At 49.8% G+C, this 18,169-nt stretch overlaps 1 protein-coding gene, 1 long non-coding RNA gene and 1 other non-coding gene across 4 annotated transcripts; 1 reads left to right on the top strand and 2 right to left on the bottom strand.

Moving 5' to 3' along the window:
• Positions 1-3,939: 3,939 nt before the first annotated feature.
• On the bottom strand, positions 3,940-5,794 carry LOC127292987 (7-deoxyloganetin glucosyltransferase). 2 transcript variants are annotated; one of them, XM_051322541.1, is made up of 2 exons: positions 5,134-5,794; positions 3,940-5,047 (listed from the first exon to the last, which is right to left on the bottom strand). In XM_051322541.1, the coding sequence occupies exons 1-2, from the start codon at positions 5,612-5,614 to the stop codon at positions 4,287-4,289; spliced, it is 1,242 nt and encodes a 413-aa protein (XP_051178501.1). In that variant the 5' UTR covers positions 5,615-5,794; the 3' UTR covers positions 3,940-4,286. The 2 variants fall into 2 exon arrangements, with proteins under 2 accessions (XP_051178501.1, XP_051178500.1); XM_051322540.1 differs by having other exon boundaries at positions 3,940-5,052; positions 5,134-5,789.
• A 200-nt stretch (positions 5,795-5,994) lies between these two features.
• Positions 5,995-6,068, top strand: TRNAE-UUC (transfer RNA glutamic acid (anticodon UUC)). The gene has a single exon. It is a non-coding gene; the product is annotated as a tRNA-Glu (tRNA).
• Positions 6,069-12,695: 6,627 nt separating this feature from the next.
• On the bottom strand, positions 12,696-16,210 carry LOC127348449 (uncharacterized). The gene is made up of 4 exons (XR_007879783.2): positions 16,111-16,210; positions 15,918-15,981; positions 13,196-13,604; positions 12,696-13,103 (listed from the first exon to the last, which is right to left on the bottom strand). It is a non-coding gene; the product is annotated as an uncharacterized lncRNA (long non-coding RNA).
• Between the last annotated feature and the right edge of the window lie 1,959 nt (positions 16,211-18,169).

Here is an 18,169-nt window from a genome sequence, read left to right as displayed (position 1 = left end):
GACTTCTCTGCCTCCAGGGAGCTCCGCCGGTGCGCCAGACGCGGCAGCCCGCCCAGCCCCTCCGGGCCCCGAAATGGGCCTAGATCTGGGCCTGGCCCTGCATCCCGGCTATCTGCCTCGCTCCGCCGCTCCTCCTCCCACCCGACGCGCGGAAACCACGCCGCCGCGCCGGACCAGCGCCCGCCGAAGAGCACCGCCGCCAGCCCGAGGTCCCCGCACCCCCTGCTGCACCGCGGGTAGAGACACCCCCGCCGCCGTCGGCACCGCACAGGCAAGGCCCGGCGGCTCAAGCCGACGGCGGCGGCAGGGGAGAGCCCGAGAAGAAGCCTAGAGGTGTCCGAAGATGGGGCGCAGCCCGGCCGCCGCGTGGGGGCGGCACGGGTCGCGAGTCGCGAGAGGAAAGGGCTCTTTTTTTTCCCAACTCGAGCTTCCCGCCTTAGTTTCCGTTCTGGGTTTAGTCCAAGTTAAACTTCATAAAAAAATTAGGAAAAAATATCAACACCCATAATGTAAAGGTTATAGTATTAAAATCATCACAAGCTATATTTTCATATTATATGTGTATGGTATTATGATTGTTGATATTTTTTGCTTTTTTATCAAATTGATAAAGCTTGACTTAAAAAAAAACGAGAACGCAAACTAAATAAAAACCGAGGGAGCAACATGCCAACATCCAATCTATTTCATGCAAAAGAAAAGTATCACCAGCAGTCCTTTTCCTCCTTGCTACTCATTTGTAGAAGAGAATAATTGCAGCCACAAACAAAACAAGCCTCAATAGATTACCTTGATCTATCCTTGTAAATTTGGTCGTTGGGCTATCTTGGGCCTTCTTCTCAACACAAAGAAGTGCTCCCATGTTCAAGGAAAAAACTGGCTAGATATGGATTGCAACTCGGAGACACAATATTTTGTATCTTATGGAGTATTGTTGTTCATCATCATGTTTGAATGTGTTTCACCATACCTTAAACTTGTATTAGACGCGTTCGATAAATTTATCAAATATAAAAAGTGTTCAAATTTGGTTTCTACTTTAATGCTGTTCCATTGAGTTTCATAATCCATCATGAATTTTCATTGTATTTTTAAATTCATGTTTCAAATTTTGACAGAATAAAACCTATTTAGGCTTGTTTAAAATATATCGTCAAAATAAAAACATAGATTCATACATGTTGTTAATTTAATAATTATTGGCACGTACTGCATTTTGAAATAGGAACCCAATTGCGTGGGAATGTCCTCTAAGCTCCACACCGAAAATTGCCTTGGAAAAACACATGTATGCCCTAGTAATTTATCACATGACAGCTTTCTCTTAAATATTTCCCGCATATACTAGTAAGAAAAAGCCTACTGCTAATGTGTGGTTTTGGGCTACCAGTCGCAGATGCTGACCCGCGACTCATACATCGCCACTAGTATCCGTTAGTACTCGCGTGCTATGGGGAACACGACTAGTATGCTTCTTACCAGCCGCGTGTGGACATGGTGTGCGACCAATAGATCTAATGATAATGTGTGGCTGCCCCGTGCCAGTATACTGGAAGCGTTCCGCTCGCATGTTGCAAGTACTTCTGGCCCATATTTCAAATACACGCTGCCATTTCTCTGTATTATACTTACACACACAGACGGTACGAAATACATACACACATGATACAAAATACATACACACATGATATGATTATACTAGTACCAAACCATTATTTGATCTCAAATGTCAGAACAACCGAAGATCGATCACAAGCTAGTTAATTAGTACTCTAAACTAAAAGCGCATAGATGAGAAATGCAGTCACGATGAGCAATATCAGGATGAAAGTGGTTTTCATCCAATTCCTTCTCATCACTCTCATCTCTTCAGCTAGATAATGCGCGTATCTAGCTTCCGCCTCCTCCATAGTGTTGTACCGTATGTAGATGCAGCTTTAAAAATGGTGTACCTCCAACAGTCTTCCCAATTGGCATAGACTCCGGGAGCCCTATCCTTGTAAATGACATACGGCGGTATCTCTATGCTTAAGATAAATAATATATGTCAGTAGAGAAAATGTATATATAATAAACGATGTATTGCCACAACATTTAAAAGAAGTCAAGTATCACAAAATAAGCCTCATATAAAAGATACACGATAGAAGAGGTAAACCAATAAGACAAAGTCAAATGCGTAATCAATGTGCATGGATATATAGATAATGTCTTATTGGCTCCCTCTTTCATTAGATGGTGCCAGAGTTTAATCATCGGCAAGTGCATTTGAATATAAAAGACACAGGGCAAGAGGTCAACCAATAAGATCAAGCCAAATGCGCAAACAATTTGCAAGATCAGTTTACAACACACGACTTATATATCATTCAAAACTAAACCTTAGCAAGTTCATCATACAAATTAACGAGGGAACGAGAGGAGGCCATCAAACGTCATGAAGTTCCGGTGGTCGCCCTGAAGGTGACATATCTCTTCTATCTGCCACTAACTTGGTTTTACAACGCCATAGTAGAACAACCCCTTGAAACTGCAGACATCCTTCCTAATGAGTTACCCAAGCTTATGCTGAATGTGATACAAGTCGGATATGAAACCTTCCTTGCTATAGTTTGCAAAGTACTTGACCCATGTTGTATGACTAGATGGCTTCACAAGTAGCCGATGATCCCCTACAAACTCACGCAATAGAATGTCTTCATTGTGCTATCTTTTGGTTGCTTCACGCAGGGGAACTCCGTTTTGTGGCCGAATACACACATGCGTCTTATGACTACTTCTCTTTTCAAACCGTTATCGTTCAAGTCGTAGCTGTTGAGAGCATCATCCAGGACGTTCTTGATGTTGGTGTAGTTTTTCGGTTTTGCACTCCCCGAGTCAAAATACACGGCGTGTGAGTGTTGGATCCACAAAACAATGAGGGTGCAATATTGGTCTATGTGCAACAGAATTCAAACAAAACATTATATTCTAAACTCAAACATAATGAGGGTGCACGGGGCTGCCGGCGATTCTATTGGGCTCGAAAATTGGCCGGCACCATTTGGGGCACGCCCGTGCGAGCCCATTTTCGCTCCCGTCCCTCAAATCGCTATCGTGGCCGCTATCGGGGGCGCCGGTGGAGATGCTCTTAATAAATGTATATCTTCTAAACTAGAAGTTAAATTTGAAAACCGTTTGAATGTTTGGGTTCCTACTAAAGACAGCTACAAAGTAAGTGTAATATTGAATATATTTTGAGAACTTTTAAAAATCAACTTTTGAAACATAATGAAACAAGGTGAAACTTTTCTTTGAAACAATTTGTTTCATTCTGTTTAAAACTTGGTTCATCATAATTAGAAAATATTTGGCAATTTCCTTAGATATCAGTTTAAAAACATATTTTTTGGTATCTCGTTATATCATGTTTTATTGTGCAACATTATGTTTATATGTGTTTTGTAATTCAAATTTTGAATTTTGTCAAAACAAACATTTTTGGCTTGTTGAAAAGATATCATCAAAAGAAATACGAATATTTAATTGAATTATTATTTTGATATATATTTTTCAATATGTATGACTCTTTTAAATCCAACACTAGAAATTAAATCTATGTACTGTATCAAAGAAGGAGAAAGAGTACTAATGTCGGGTAGGCATAGTACTATTGGCATGCAAAATATTGTCTACCTATTCAAAATCTTAAAGCAATGTCACACAAATTCGGTGCTCTCGGGGCCAAGTTTTGGTGCAATATGCATGCAAGGTGGTATGAAGTTATGTGACCACGGGTTGAGAAAATATAAATCTCAAAAGCAATCATAAAGTACATCAACAGTGTATGATCACAAGCTCGCCACCCTAGCATGTTTTAGAGTCTAGATCATCACGTTTCTGAACTCTCGTCGAAACATGTCATAAAAAAACTCATGGAAAATACAGTTCTCAAAGAAATGATGAAGTGTCGTAATTACCAAGAAGACGAAAGATCGAAGCATTACCAGAAGTTGACATGATAAAATGTCTGAATTACCCGTCTAAACCAAACCAGAAACATTATTTGTCATCAGAGTTGATACGGAGTGCGATAGTCAGGTCGAAATGCGCAGGCCAAACACTAGAGCCGATCAGTAACAGAGTTGAGCGCCATGACCATCCTCTGCAGGTCTTGATAAGACGACCCGCCGGGAGCGGCGGCCTTTGCCGCCTTGGCCTTCCACGCTGCGGCGTTCCTCCTGATCTCCTCCGCCTCCATCGCCCGCCTGACGTGGCCGGCGACCTGCTCCCTCCGCACCTCGTCGTCAAGCCGGAGGCCCACTCCCCACACCTCGCAAGCGTACTTGCAGTTGGTGTACTGGTCGGCGAATCCCGGCCAGCACACCATGGGCACGCCGGCGGCCAGGCTCTCGCAGGTGGAGTTCCACCCGTTGTGCGTGAGGAAGCACCCCACGGCCGGGTGCTGCAGCACCCGCTCCTGCGGGCACCACGTGGTGAGGCGGCACCGGCCCGCCGTTGCGGCGGCGAACTCCGGCGGGAGCGCGGCCAGACCGCCGCCGGGGACGAGGTTCTCCCTGATGGACCAGAGCAACGCGTGGCCGCTGTCCGCCAGGCCCCACGCGAACTCGGCGAGCTGCGCCGGCGTCAGCACCGTGTGGCTGCCGAAGTTGACGTACACGACGGATCTCGCTTCTTGCGTTTCTAGCCACGTGAGGCATTCCGTGTCCTGCTTCCACAGGCTCAGGCCGCTGGTGGAGGACGAGTCTTTTCGGTCGCCGGCGACGGTGCCTTGGTTGAGGAGGGATCCCAGTGGGCCGATGGTGTAGATGCACGGGTACTCGGCGCGGAGCGCGGCGAGGACGTCGGCCTCGAGGTCTTGGAATGTGTTGAGGATGAGGGCGCCGGCCTTGGTGCAGTTGGTGGCCTCTGACTCGTTGAACTGCAGCTCGAAGTCGTCCGGATCGGTGGTGCGGACGAAGCTGGATACGTCGCCGAGGCTGATCGGCGGCATGCCGGGGATCCAGTCGATGACCGTTGTCTCCAGATGGCCGTTGGTCAGGCAGCTCTCATCTGCGCCAGGAACATATTATTATCCATTTAATCGAAAATGTTCGTGGAAACTGGAAAGAAATTGGCAGAATTTAGTCGAACCTTTGAGAGGGAGGTAGCCTCTGTCCTGGAGCTCCGGGATCCGCATGTGACTCATGAGCGACGCGGCGCTGCCGCCCCAGAACGCCATGGTCGGGACACCCAGCTCCCGCGCCACGTCCAGCGCGAAGCTCATCAGCGCCGGCACCACGCAGGTCACGGCCGGCACGCCGGGCGTGGCGTTGAGCCTGGCGACGAGGTCCCGCAGCGGCGCCGCGCAGCGCGTGCGCGTGGAGATGCACAGGCCGCGCCCGTAGTCCTGCACGGCGCGGGCGGCCTCGTCCAGGCCGTCCGGGATGGACTCGAAGCGGAACCCGTCGTGGCCGCGCACGGCGTCGGCGCCGGCCTTGCGGTGGTTGTGCTCGGTGTTGACGAAGGTGACGTAGACGCCTCGGCGGTGGAGCAGCTTGGCGATCTGCAGTGCTGGGTTGATGGTGCCGGAGAATGGGTACGGCAGCACCACGGCGTGCGGCCTCGGCGCCATGCTACGCGACGTACCGGCACCGATGCTCCTGTGACTGAGAGGCTGTGAATGTGACTGCCGCCGGCCGGAGAGCCGGAGGTGGAGTGGTGATAAACGATCAGAGCAGACAAGTTTACAACTCTCGCAGCGGCGTGGATTTCGAGGTGACAAATGGAGCCAACGTGAACAGTTGTTCACGGACGAGGTGTGGTGTGCGTGGGCCTAGCACTGCCCCCTTTGTACAAGTACAGACGTACACGTTGTAACTGTATCGATTTTTACGGATCACGAATAGTACATGCCTGTCCAGATCTGCCACCAAACAGCAAACCACTGATGAATATTGTGGCTGAGTGAGAATAATGAGAATAATTAAATTTTAGTATTTCCTTCATCAACAATCCATCGTCGTCCAGCCCGGTTAGGATACCTGGCTTTCACCCAGGCGACCCGGGTTCAAATCCCGGCGATGGAGCTTTTTTGTTGCTTGCTGCCCCAGACTTCATTTTTTTTTTCTTTAACATCAGACTTCGCTCATTTCAAAATATATGTAAATGTTTGGCCAAAAAAATCACAAAACTCATGTAGCGACAAGGGTTCAAATCTTCAGCTTTTGGAGTCCTTCTTCGTTTACTGCTCAGACCTTAATTATGTAGCAATCCCACTGGGATCGGACCATGGTGCAGCACTATGTTATTGTCCTTCGAGCATCTCCAACATGCGCGCTAAAATCTGGCGTTGTAAACGCGTGATTCGGCGCGCTGTATACCGCTAGCGCGCGTGTTAGCGAATTTGCCCGCGGCAGAGGAGCTATTTTGCAGCGCGCGTTGCTGTGCGAAAAACGCACCTCCGGCAGAGGCTCTATTTTGCAGCGCGCGCGGCACAAAGTGCTAATCCGACCGTTTTTTGAAAATTTAAATCGAACGAACTATGAAAATTTGATCGAAAAATACGAATATATTATAAAAGTTTTACGATACAATGCGACATATAGAACTGGAACTACTCGGAGGAGTCCCAATCGAAGTCCGAGCTGCTCGGAGTCGTCTCCGACACCGGCGTCGTCGTCCACTCGAAGGAGGAGGAGGAGGAGGAGAGGACGATGGTCGACGGCCCTGCGCCGTTCTTCTTGTCCTCCTCCTTCCTCGCCGCCTTCGCGGCCCTCGCCGCCTTCCTCGCCGCGGACTCGGCGCGGCGCTTCTCGCGCGAAGCTTTTTTCTCCGCCTTCTCCGCCGCCTTCTCCTCCTCCTTCTTCTCTTTCTCCGCGTAGAAGGCCGCCGTGGCGGCGACGTCCTCGGGGAAGCGGCGCGCCCATTCAACGCGGAGCGCCTCGTCGCGCTCGGCGATGAGCAGGCGCTGCTCCAGCTCCCGCTGTCGGCGCTGCTGCTCCCGGGTGATCATCGGCGGCGGCGGCGCGAGCATCTCCGCCTGCTCCCGCGTGAACACGTCGTGGAAGTTCATCTGGCGGCGGGAGCGGCCCAGCCGCCACGCGACGGCGTTGTAGGCCCGCGTCGCCTCGTGCGCCATGTCGAAGGTGCCGAGGCGGATCCGCTCCTCGCCGGAACGGATCTCCGCGTCGAATCGGCCGCTCGGCCGTGCCCGGACGCCGTGGTAGCCGGAGGGTGGGCGGCGGCGCGGAGGCATCTTCGCGTGGAGGCGGAACGGCCGGAGGCGGAGCGGCGGAGCGGCGGAGCGGCGCGGGAGGGAGAGAGGCGGGGAGAGAGACGGATAGAGGCGAAGACGCGTGGAGGCGGAATGGCAGTTGGCCGCTTCGCGCGTGTCGTGTTTATAGCGCGCGCGGCAGCGCACGCGGCAGATTTCCCGCGCGGGATAGCGCGAAAGAGCGCGGGCGGCAAAAAATTTAGCGCGCGCGCCGTTTTCCCGCCTCCGCTGGAGCAGCGCGGCAGCGCCCGCGCGCGGCAAACCGGCGGTTTTTTGCCGCGCGGGGCTTTTAGCGCGCCTATTGGAGATGCTCTTCTCGAAGGTATCTATGCGCGCTTGCTTGGAGAGGAGCTGGCCTCTAGGTGGTTGCATTGCATGGCCTTCTCCTGCCGGTGGCCCGATGTGCAACCTGGGTGCCTTGTTTGGTCGCCGTGGAGCGGTGCGGCATGGTGGGTGGCATGACGGCAACGATGGTGTCTTCCGTGGGCGATGCTCTCCAATTGCTGTCTTTAGCTTACCGGCGCAAAGCATGGAAAGGGTTCAGTAAATAATTTCTTGTTTTTCCCCTTTCAAGTGGATGCGGTGAGAGAATTGCAGATAGGTAAATTCCACTGGTTATTATAGCTCCTGGCCCCGTTCCTCCCCGGGTAGCTCCCTAGGGCAACTCCGGGGGCGACCATGCCGCGCCGCCGCCAAGTCCCCCGCCGCGCCCTCGTCTTGACGATGCTGCCGTCGGCCCTGGCCGTGGTGGCGGCGGACCCAGCCGCCGAAGGTGGTTGGGGGTGGAGAGCCGCTATGGCGGGTCTGGTTGGGTCATCACCGTGCAGCGTGCAAGGCGGCGCCCCTGGTCCCGGTGGAGGCAGATATATCTTCTCGGCGGTACCATGGATGGAGTGAAGATGCTAAGCCGGCGGGTGGCGGTGGTGGTGATCCCAAATCTCGATCTGGATGTCTCCCAGGATCCCCCCATCTCGATCTTCGCCGTGTTTGGCCGGTCCTGGTGGAGGATCGACCCTGCATTGTCGTCGTCTTCCCCCTGATGGCCTCGCCATCTGGGTCACTGGTAGGTTTGGAGCGGCGGCTTGCACGCGTGGGGCTGCTGCTCGATCGGCATGAATAAAGGTTGTGGTTCTCGGATCAACCTGGGTGCCTTGTTTGGTCGTCGTGGAGCGGTGAAGCATGGTGGGTGGCATGGCGGCAACGATGGTGTCTTCCGTGGGCGACGCTCTCGAATTGTTGTCTTTAGCTTACCAGCGCAAGGCATGGAAAGGGTTCAGTAAAGAATTTCTTGTTTTTTCCCTTTCAAGTAGATACGGTGACCCTAGCCGCCGCCACCGTCTTCCCCTCCCCCTCCCTCCCTCCTCATCGTCCCCGGAGGCCGTCGCTGGCAAAGCCTGCCGCGGCCGGTGATGGGGGCGGCGGGGATCCTCGCATGATCCCCCGCGGATGGAGGCTAGCCGCCGCACGGGGGGGGGGGGGGGGGGGGTGGCCCCGGCCCGTGGAGGATGTTGGTGGCGCGGCCTCTCGCCGGGCGGGCGGTGATGGCGGCGGCGGCGTGGCCATGATCTGGTGGCGCGGCTTCTCCTCTTCCTCGCTGTGGCCTCATCGGGCGGGCGGGGCGGTGGCGCGAACCCGGAACCTGGCGGCGCGGTCCTCTCCCTCCGTCCTAGCCTCGGCATCGCTGGGCCAGCGGTGATGGAGACAGATCTCGTACTGCTCCTCCTCAAGGTTTGGGACAACGGCACCAAGGGCGGCGACCCTGGATGGCGGGGACGGCGTCGACCTGGTGGCAGGTGGCGGGCGTCTGGTGCCACTGACCGTGGCACCGCAGTGGTGGTCTTCTCTCTCGCCGGAGGAGATCGGCTAGTTGTGTGGCTAGCCGTGGCGGATCTCGCGATCCGTCGCCTAGCTCCCGATGGCGAGGCGCAGCTGCCGGTGAAAGACGGCCTGGACTTCTGTCATGGCGGATGATGGCAGCGTGTTTCGTCGTTACCTTGTTGAAGTTAGTGTCTCTGCACCCTGCGTTCTTCGCCTGGGCTGCTCCAGGGGAAACCCTAGACCCGGGTCTCCTGGATCAGACGATGGCGGTGCACAACGCCGTTCTACCTGTTGGGGGCATCGTTTTTTGGAGCAGACAATGGATGGCGGTGGTGCTGAGGTGGAGCGGTGTGCCTTTGCTGTGTTGGCATCGTCGAGTCGCCGCGGCATGGTGAAGTGGTGTCTCGGGTCGGATGCAGTGTGATGGACTCGCGTAGGATGGTGGAGTCGTCTGGCACCGTGGCGGCATCGATGGCATGCCTGGCATCGTCAATGCAATGATCTCTCTTGAAGATGGAGACGAGGAAGACGGCGGTAGCAACTTCTATGGCGTGTGCATTGGCGTATGCTGAGAGTCTACTTGACTGGATGTGCTTCTCATCTGCTATTGGGCGGCCTGTGAAGGCATTTGGTTTTTGGTTGATGTGAGTTGGTGAATTGTCACCCTCTTCATCCCTGTAGGTTTAGCGAGGTGGTTTCGAGTTTGATCTTTTGTATTGCTCTTGTAAGGTGTTGTGAATAATCTAATAAAAAAAGCTGTGTGCATCCCTTGGATGCAGAAGCTGGGGCGATATTTCCCCCATTTCGGAAAAAAAGTTGATACGGTGAGAGAATTGCAGATAGGTAAATTAAATTCCACTGGTTATTATAGCTAGTGGCCCCGTTCATTCCCGGGTAGCTCCCTAGGGCAACTCCGGGGGCGACCACGCCGCGTCGCCGCCAAGTCCCCCGCCGCGCCCTCCTCTCGCCGCGGTGGCGGTGGACCCAGTCACCGAAGGTGGTTGGGGGTGGAGAGACGCTAGGGCGGGTCTGGTCGGGTCATTGCCGTGCAGCGTGCAAGGCGGCTCCCCTGGTCCCGGTGGAGACAGAGATCTCTTCTCGGCGGTACCATGGATGGAGTGAAGATGCTAAGCCGGCGGGTGGCGGTGGTGGTGATCCCAAATCTTGATCTGGATGTCTCCCAGGCTCCCCCCATCTCGATCTTCGCCGCGTTGGGCCGGTTCCAGTGGAGGATCGATCCTGCATTGTCGTCTCCTTCCCCCTGTTGGCCTCGCCCTCTGGGTCACTGGTAGGTTTGGAGCGGCGGCTTGCATGCGTGGGGGCTGCTCGATCGGCATGAATAAAGGTGGTGGTACTCGGATCTCTCTCGTGCCAAGACGAAGATCATCCTTATGCATGTCCGTCTGGATTTGGCTGGATGTTGAGTTCAGGAAAGCTCCGCTGGCAAATGTAACAGTGCTCGTGCCTGGAGGTTGCTGGTTTTGGAGGCATTCTGTAGTGTGCACCCATGCTTATATTCCGACCGTTTGGTTTTGGAGTGAGCGACGCAAAGCTCTGTTGACATTCTGGTCCATGGTGTATCAGAGACGGAGAATTTCTTGAAGATCGGACTAGCAGCGGAGGATCGAGTCGTGGTGTTGTTGAGGGCTTTGCTTGGTATTCTAGGTCTCGTAACAGCAGTTTGCAAGTGAGATCAGCAGCACAAGTATAGTCTTACCTTTCAGGGTGAAAATCCAAGGTCCGGCCTTAATTGGCTGTGTTTGGCAATGGTCTTGATGAAAGCATTATTTTGAGAGCGGGACTATCTCCAGGGTGAAAACCTAAGATCTTTTGATCGAGCGACGACGGTGTTTGTGCACTGTTCCCTTCTTGGAGGCGTTGCTTGTGTAGAGTCTGGATTTCAGATGTTGTCTTGATGATGGTTGTACTGTTGTTGTTAGGACTAGAGTACCCTAGCTAGACTTTTTTTTTCTTAGTTTTTTTTTTCTTTTTTGGCTGTGTGCATCCATACTATTATTAGGGTACTGCGTTGTTGCAGAATCCGAGTGTATTTGGTATCTACCGATATTAAAATATTCTCTTTATCGAAAAACTAGATGCGGTGAACCTGCTATGTCTGATGAATCTGAATAAACACCGGCACGTCGGGAAGGAATGGATAATGGTGATTGTTTGACTGAACCGTCTTGGATCCAGAGCACAATCTTTGACTACTTGATGATCACTACTTAGCTCAAGAGTCAATGTAGAAAGTCAGCAAAACATAGTCAAGGCAAATCTATATTTGCTGACTTTATAGCCACATTCCGCTACTGACAGAGTAAGTAGCAAAACACCACACCTAAATTTCTCTCCACCAAGTTTCATACTTATATAAACTGCATACTTGCAGAGCTAACAGGAACAGACATGGCTTCCACCACGATTGCTCTTCCGGTGGCTCTCCTGCTGTGCGGTAACTGCCTAGCTCCACTCCCTTCCTTTCATGGTTTTAAATAGCCGGCTATAGTCCGGCTATAGCCTTTCGGGAGATCTGCCGCTGCGGCTACGCTCTTTATAGGCTAAATGAGAAAAAACCGCTAATAGCCGGCTATAGCCCAATTTAGCCCCTATTTAGCCTTTAATTCAGCCGCTAAACCTCCTGCATTTTAAATTTCTCTTCTCTTCTCTTTTTTATTTCTTGTTTTTCGAATTTACGTTCAATATAATTAGATAAAATTTGTGAGTTGAATAATTGAATACTTATTTGATGAATAATTTGTATCATGAATCGTATTTGATTCATAGTTTTCCTCTTCTTTTGGTAAGATATGACTGAAATATTTCAATTTTTCTAAAAAAAAGGCTAAATGGAATAGCCAGCTATAACCCGGCTATAGTCTTTTATAGCCTCCAAACAAATTGCGGCTAAATGAAATATCCCGCTATTTTAAACTATGCTTCCTTTACTTCCTCCTCCAGGTCCTATCTGTCGATGTCGACGCTCTCATATAACCATCATGATTAATGAAGGTATTCTCTTATCTGTTCATTGGATCGCGCAGGGTTCATGGTGATTGGATCCATACACAGCACGGAGCCAACGGAAGGGAAGATCTGTCCATTGTTCTGCATGGTTGGGAGGAACTACATGACATGCCCGTCGACGGGCCGCAAGCAGCTGGAGCCGGCGTGCAACTGCTGCCTCGCTGGCGAGAAAGGCTGCGTCATCTACTTCAGCAACGGCAACGTGACGAGATGCCCTAGAGAGTGATCACAACACTCTTCCTTGTACTTGCATGAGCAAATAAGATTTGTCTTTGATGCTGAAGAAAATCGCCCTGGTGTGTACTACGTAAGTATGTGTCATGATGATTTTGCAAGTACCTAAGATTGCCAAAATTCGATGGTCATTCAAAAGATATATGAAATGCAGCATTTCATGAATCCTATGATTCAAAATTCCTGCAAATTTCGTCAGCAACCATAGTGTCATTCCTGGTATGAGTACCATGTAACGAATCCTATGATTCAGCATTCCTGCAAACAAAACATAATTTGGTAGATGCCATGTTTCTCTCACGTTTAGGAGTAAAATTGTTGTCACAAATAAACATCAAATTTTAGAAATAAAAAGGCATGGTTCTGCCACATCACGTACACATGAAATTCTGGAAGCAGAAATGGTTTCTGAATTGGCGAGAGCACACACACAAGAAAATCTGAAATATAAGGAACATGATGTAGGCAACTGAAAATAAACGAAAAGGGAGTGCTCCTGTGCTTTCCAAGACTTTTTTTGCACGCTTCCCAAAGCAGCTGGATGGCTGTGATCACCGCAGGGTGCAACTGCCCACATCCCACGACGCACTCCTCCTAATCACAGCCTTTGATCTTGCTTTGAAAGTTGTGCAAATCAAACTTTCAGAAAGCACCGGAGCACAAGTCTAAGTGTAATTCTGGTTTTCTTCCACCATCAGTCTCGTATGGAAATCTGATGTAATTTGGTTTCCGCCATCAATGCATGAAGGTGCAGTTATCTCACTGGTTCCTGTTGAATATGATAGAAACAATTGTTGTGAAACTACTGACTATGATATCAAGCAACAAGGATCGCAATAACTAACAAGTAAAAATACTTACTTAGGATTTTGTTTGCACTTGCGAATGTTATGACCTGGTTCGTGGCATAGACTGCAGCGGCTTGGGGCTGTTCTCTTGAAGTGGACCTTTTGTGTTTTGCTTAGTGCACCTTCGGTGGAAAGTTGAATAGGATCACCCACTACAGCTGCAGTTCCTTCACTTGTCTGTGCATCTTGATTGATGGAATTTTTGGAACCATCCTCTCCATTCCCGTACCTATCTTTCTTTGATATAATGTTTTGAAAACATTCCATCAGCTCATGGTACAAGATTGGGTCCTGACATGCCAACCAGCAAGCTTCTTCCGCTAATACACACAGATCGTTGTATCTTCTTTTTCGTTCCATCGACCATGATTGCATCTCGTTGCATCTTCTTCTTTCTTCCATCCACCATGCTTGGTGCCGTCCTAATCAGGTAGATCATTTAAGCCTTGACCATTATGAAAAGTTTTTGTTTCGAAACAGCATACATATTAGGCTAGCCATAGTGCTAGTATCATAAGGAGTATCATGCATGCCACCTTGGTAAAAATCTGATGTGGCGCTATAATTAATGAGGAGAGATATGCTAGTGGTATCATAATATGATACTGTATCATAGCACGTGAAACTAGAAAATTTAATGTCAAATACATCCTATACACACAATTGCATTGAGATTCTACAAATAATTAAATATCATGAGATTATGATACTACTAGATGATACTAACCACTATAGAGGTAGTATCATAGACTTGTATCATATGGATGATACCACTATATGATACTTTGCACTATGGCCAGCCTTACTATTGTCTGCTAGCATATCCTGCCATCTGGTGGATACTGTGTTCTGAGTTTCATGGGGTCCTTCAACAATTAATTATCCCGCTGGGCCATGCTCCGGTGGCTCTACATGCATGAAGCACGTGGCTTTACTTTAAAAAACTGATGAAATATGATTCGATATAGTTCTGTTCTTCATGCAGAAACTACAAAACACAGGTTACCTATATTTCACTCTTCATCACAAGCACCAAGTGAAAAAATATGCTGCTTTTGGAGTTTCGGCCCTAGTGTTTTAGCAGTCATGGGTGGTTAACAATTGGTAACCTTCACTGATGCCAGTTTCTATTGGACTTTCCTCTTTTCACAGATTATTCTGTGAAGGAAAGAATGGTTCACATTGCCTTTACCGTGATGATGACTTTTCTCGGGCAGATGTTAACAGATTAATTATTCAGAGGAGCCAGCGGAATCATGGAGGCTGCTGAGTTTTTCTCGAGCAGATGGTTCGTGCGGATTAGGTATACCCGTTCGTAGGCATATGAGAGTAGCTGTGTTGCATAGTTCGATTTGGATTGAGACCGAGTGTAAAATTTTAATGTGATTATGAACTAATTAATACTCCCACCGTCCCAGTTTAACAGGCACGCACGTCGTTTAAGAAATTGCTTTGACCATTATTTTAGTCAATAAAATATGAAATATATGTCACAAAAATTATATCATTAGAAAGCTTTTTTGCATACGAATCTAATGATATAAATTTTGTAGACATATAAGTCATATTTCGTTGACCAACTCAATGGTCAAAGTTTTTGAACTGCGTGCGTGCCTGTTAAACCGAGGCGGGCGTAGTAGCAAACATTACCAAGTTAAACTTTTTGTAGGGGTTGTGTGTGTTGGGAAGCAGACTGCGCATATTGATCATTAATTCATTTCAAAAAAATTGGGGTTTTTCTTCATGCATGATCTTCATTTTGTCTCGGCTTGGGTCTTTTGGTGGCTTTTGTGTTGTCCATTGTCTTTTGTTGAGGTGTTCTCATCTAGGGTTAGGTTGCATTGTGCAAATGTTTGGGGGTTGCGGATTTGTGTGTTGGGAGAGTTCACCGGACCATAGTTACCGGAAACAGGGTCAAGGGCATGTTCCAGGATCCGGGATCGATCGACCTGGAAACTGGGCCGGGAAAGCGAGCGGATCCACCTGGTCCGGCGCCGGATCACGATCCCATTCGCTCGGTCTTGATCCCAAATTCCAAGGTCGGAAAAAATGGAAAAATGGTGATTCCAAAGCTTCGGTCTGGACGTATTAATTCCCTTAATGCTGCATCTCTTTGTCTGGCACTCATGGGCGTCTTCCTCTCTTCATTCTCAACTTCGGGAACACAATTCTATAATCTGGATTCAAAGCATCGTATCTAGGCGTATTAATACCCCCGATTCCTTGGTTCTATCAGTCCTAAAAAACTTTTTCAACGTACTGGGTACTTTATACACTTTTATCCTAAAGTTGTGAACTTATGTGTTGAAGTCTAAATTTCTTAATTATTGTATTGCTTTTAGTTTACGTGCATGGATCTGCCTGTGCGTGCATACCAGGGTCATCGAACCAGAATTAAGTGGATCGTGACCCACGCCCCAAATTAGCATACCAGAGATGTATACCCCTGGTCGATCCTTGTTCCATGTTGTGTCGACCCTCGACCCGGAATTCTGGCAACTATGCACCGGACTACTTATGAGGGTGTGGGGTTTTCATACTTTGTGAGTAGTCACTGTACCGGTTTTTGCCCGTTTTTTCGGAAATTAACTTGGAAATTCTCTCCTCTTAAAGAATGGATTGGACAAAGCCCTTGTGTAAAAAGAATAAGTTCAGAGTATAACCAAGTGACAATAAGAAGCGCAAAAAAAAAAGTGCGGTAGCATAACCGCATAACCAGGACACGTTTTTAGTACCTAAATCAGATGACACGGGCCTTGATGAATAAGTCTCTGATCTCTTTGTCCCCTTCATCCTCTTCTATGTAACCAGATTGGAGAAAAAAAAGTTAATCCACAATCAGGTAAACCTAGGTGTAGCAGCTCAATGACTGTAATTGACTCTTCCCATCATCGGAATTCATACTTTGCATTAGGAAAAGAGGATTACCTATGGGCAGAGGCAGAGCAGTTCTGAATCTCAGACGGCGCGGCGGGGGTTCTTGGCGCGTCTGCGTATGCGGCGGCGGCACGATCGAAAAGCAGAGGTATTCCTCTGTATATGTGTGCACGCGCATGAGATGCGATCATGCGAACGTGCTCTTTCTTGGTGGGCTTTTGAGACTAGCCCTGGTCGTTCTGACCCATGTCACGGGCTGGGCTGCTTGTGGTTTACAAATTTCGGTTGAACTTATTGGATGTACAACCTGTACGTTATGGGCCAAGACCCGGGCTGTAGCCGGGCCGAGTTCCACTCCTGGCGCTCAGTGAAGACTTTTGACTTTTGACACTCTTGGTTTCTTTTCCTCCCCGTCCAACTCGATGCGATGGATGCCGATATACAGCACTTCGAGTTCGAGAGGTACGGACAATAATCATCATCGAGGGCGTATTCTAGAGAAGCGACACGCATGGAAAATGCTGATTATTTGACTGGACCGCCTTGAACGCATAGCACAATCTTGACCAGTTGATAGCCCACATTCGCTGACTTGAAATGCACCAGCATTGGTGTGTCGCGATCAGCCGCTTAGAAGTTACCGCACGGTCGTTTCATACATTATGGTGGACGAATGAACACAAAAGGGAGGGGGAGGGGGAGGATACAGCTGTGCGAAAACGTACTGAGGCAAGAGGATAAGAGCATCTCCACTCGTCTCCCCGACGAGGCCCCTAGGACCGCGTTTTGTCATCCGGACGGCGAAATTCGGCCCAGTCGCGTCCCTGGTTTCTCGATTTCGTACGGATTTGGGCCTATATTCATCCGGCGATCCCACGCCATCCCCGGCCCCCCGGGGAGCGCCCGGGGAGTCTGGACGAAACGAAAGCGCGGGAAACGCCGAGGAAACTTCCCGCGCGTCTGGTGGCCCCAACTTGTCGGCTAGAGACACCGATCATCGTCCTCATCGCATCGTCTTCCGCGCGCTGTAAAAGCCTGCCGCCGGTCAGCATTCACCGGTCGCGTAGCTTTCACGCGGCGACTTAATGTCGTCGCCTCAGTTTCACGCGCGCCTACCACTATTTATCGCCGAACTACTGCGTCTGCCCCGCATTCACCTCACTCGCCTACCCCCAAATCTTCCCCGAACTCGAACGAACCAGCAATGGCGAACGACGGTGCGGCCAACAACGGCTTCGGCCGCCGCTCTCTCCACCAATGGGAGGGACGGCTCCTCCACGCGGCGGGCTACCCGGTGATACGTCTCCGACGTATCGATAATGTCTTATGTTCCATGCCACATTATTGATGATATCTACATGTTTTATGCACACTTTATGTCATATTTATGCATTTTCTGGAACTAACCTATTAACGAGATGCCGAAGAGCCAGCTTTGTCTCATTGCTTTTAGTTTCAGAAATCCTAGTAAGGAAATATTCTCGGAATTGGACGAAATCAACGTCCAGGGGCATATTTTGCCACGAAGCTTCCAGAAGACCGAAGAGGAGACGAAGTGGGGCCACGAGGTGTCAGATGGAAGGGCGGAGCGGCCCAAGCCTTGGTCGCGCCGACCTGTCATCTGGGCCCCTCGTGTCGCCCCCTGACCTGCCCTTCCGCCTACAAATAGCCTTCGTCGCGAAACCTCCAGTACCGAGAGTCACGATACGGAAAACCTTCCAGAGACACCGCCGCCGCCAATCCCATCTCGGGGGATTCAGGAGATCGCCTCCGGCACCCTGCCGGAGAGGGGATTCATCTCCCGGAGGACTCTACACCGCCATGGTCGCCTCCGGAGTGATGAGTGATGTAATATCCCAGGTATTGGGGTTACAAAAATAGACGAAACAGATGTGTGCATTGCATTCATGCATAGAAAATCTGGGGAATTTTCGCGCTTTAAAGTAAAACAGTCACAGTAACTGAAGTTTCACTTGACCTTGGTGGAATTGAAGTAGCTCATCAAGTCAAGCGCTATAAACCTCAATGTGACTTGGTTAAAACCTTGTTTTGGGTAGAGATGATTTGATCTAAGGGGTTAGATCAACCGGAACTAATAATCAACACAATA

The sequence above is a fragment of the Lolium perenne genome, chromosome 4 (genome assembly GCF_019359855.2).
Source record: "Lolium perenne isolate Kyuss_39 chromosome 4, Kyuss_2.0, whole genome shotgun sequence".
Classification (NCBI taxonomy): Eukaryota; Viridiplantae; Streptophyta; class Magnoliopsida; order Poales; family Poaceae; genus Lolium; species Lolium perenne.
This window is presented reverse-complemented; position numbering and strand designations above follow the sequence as displayed.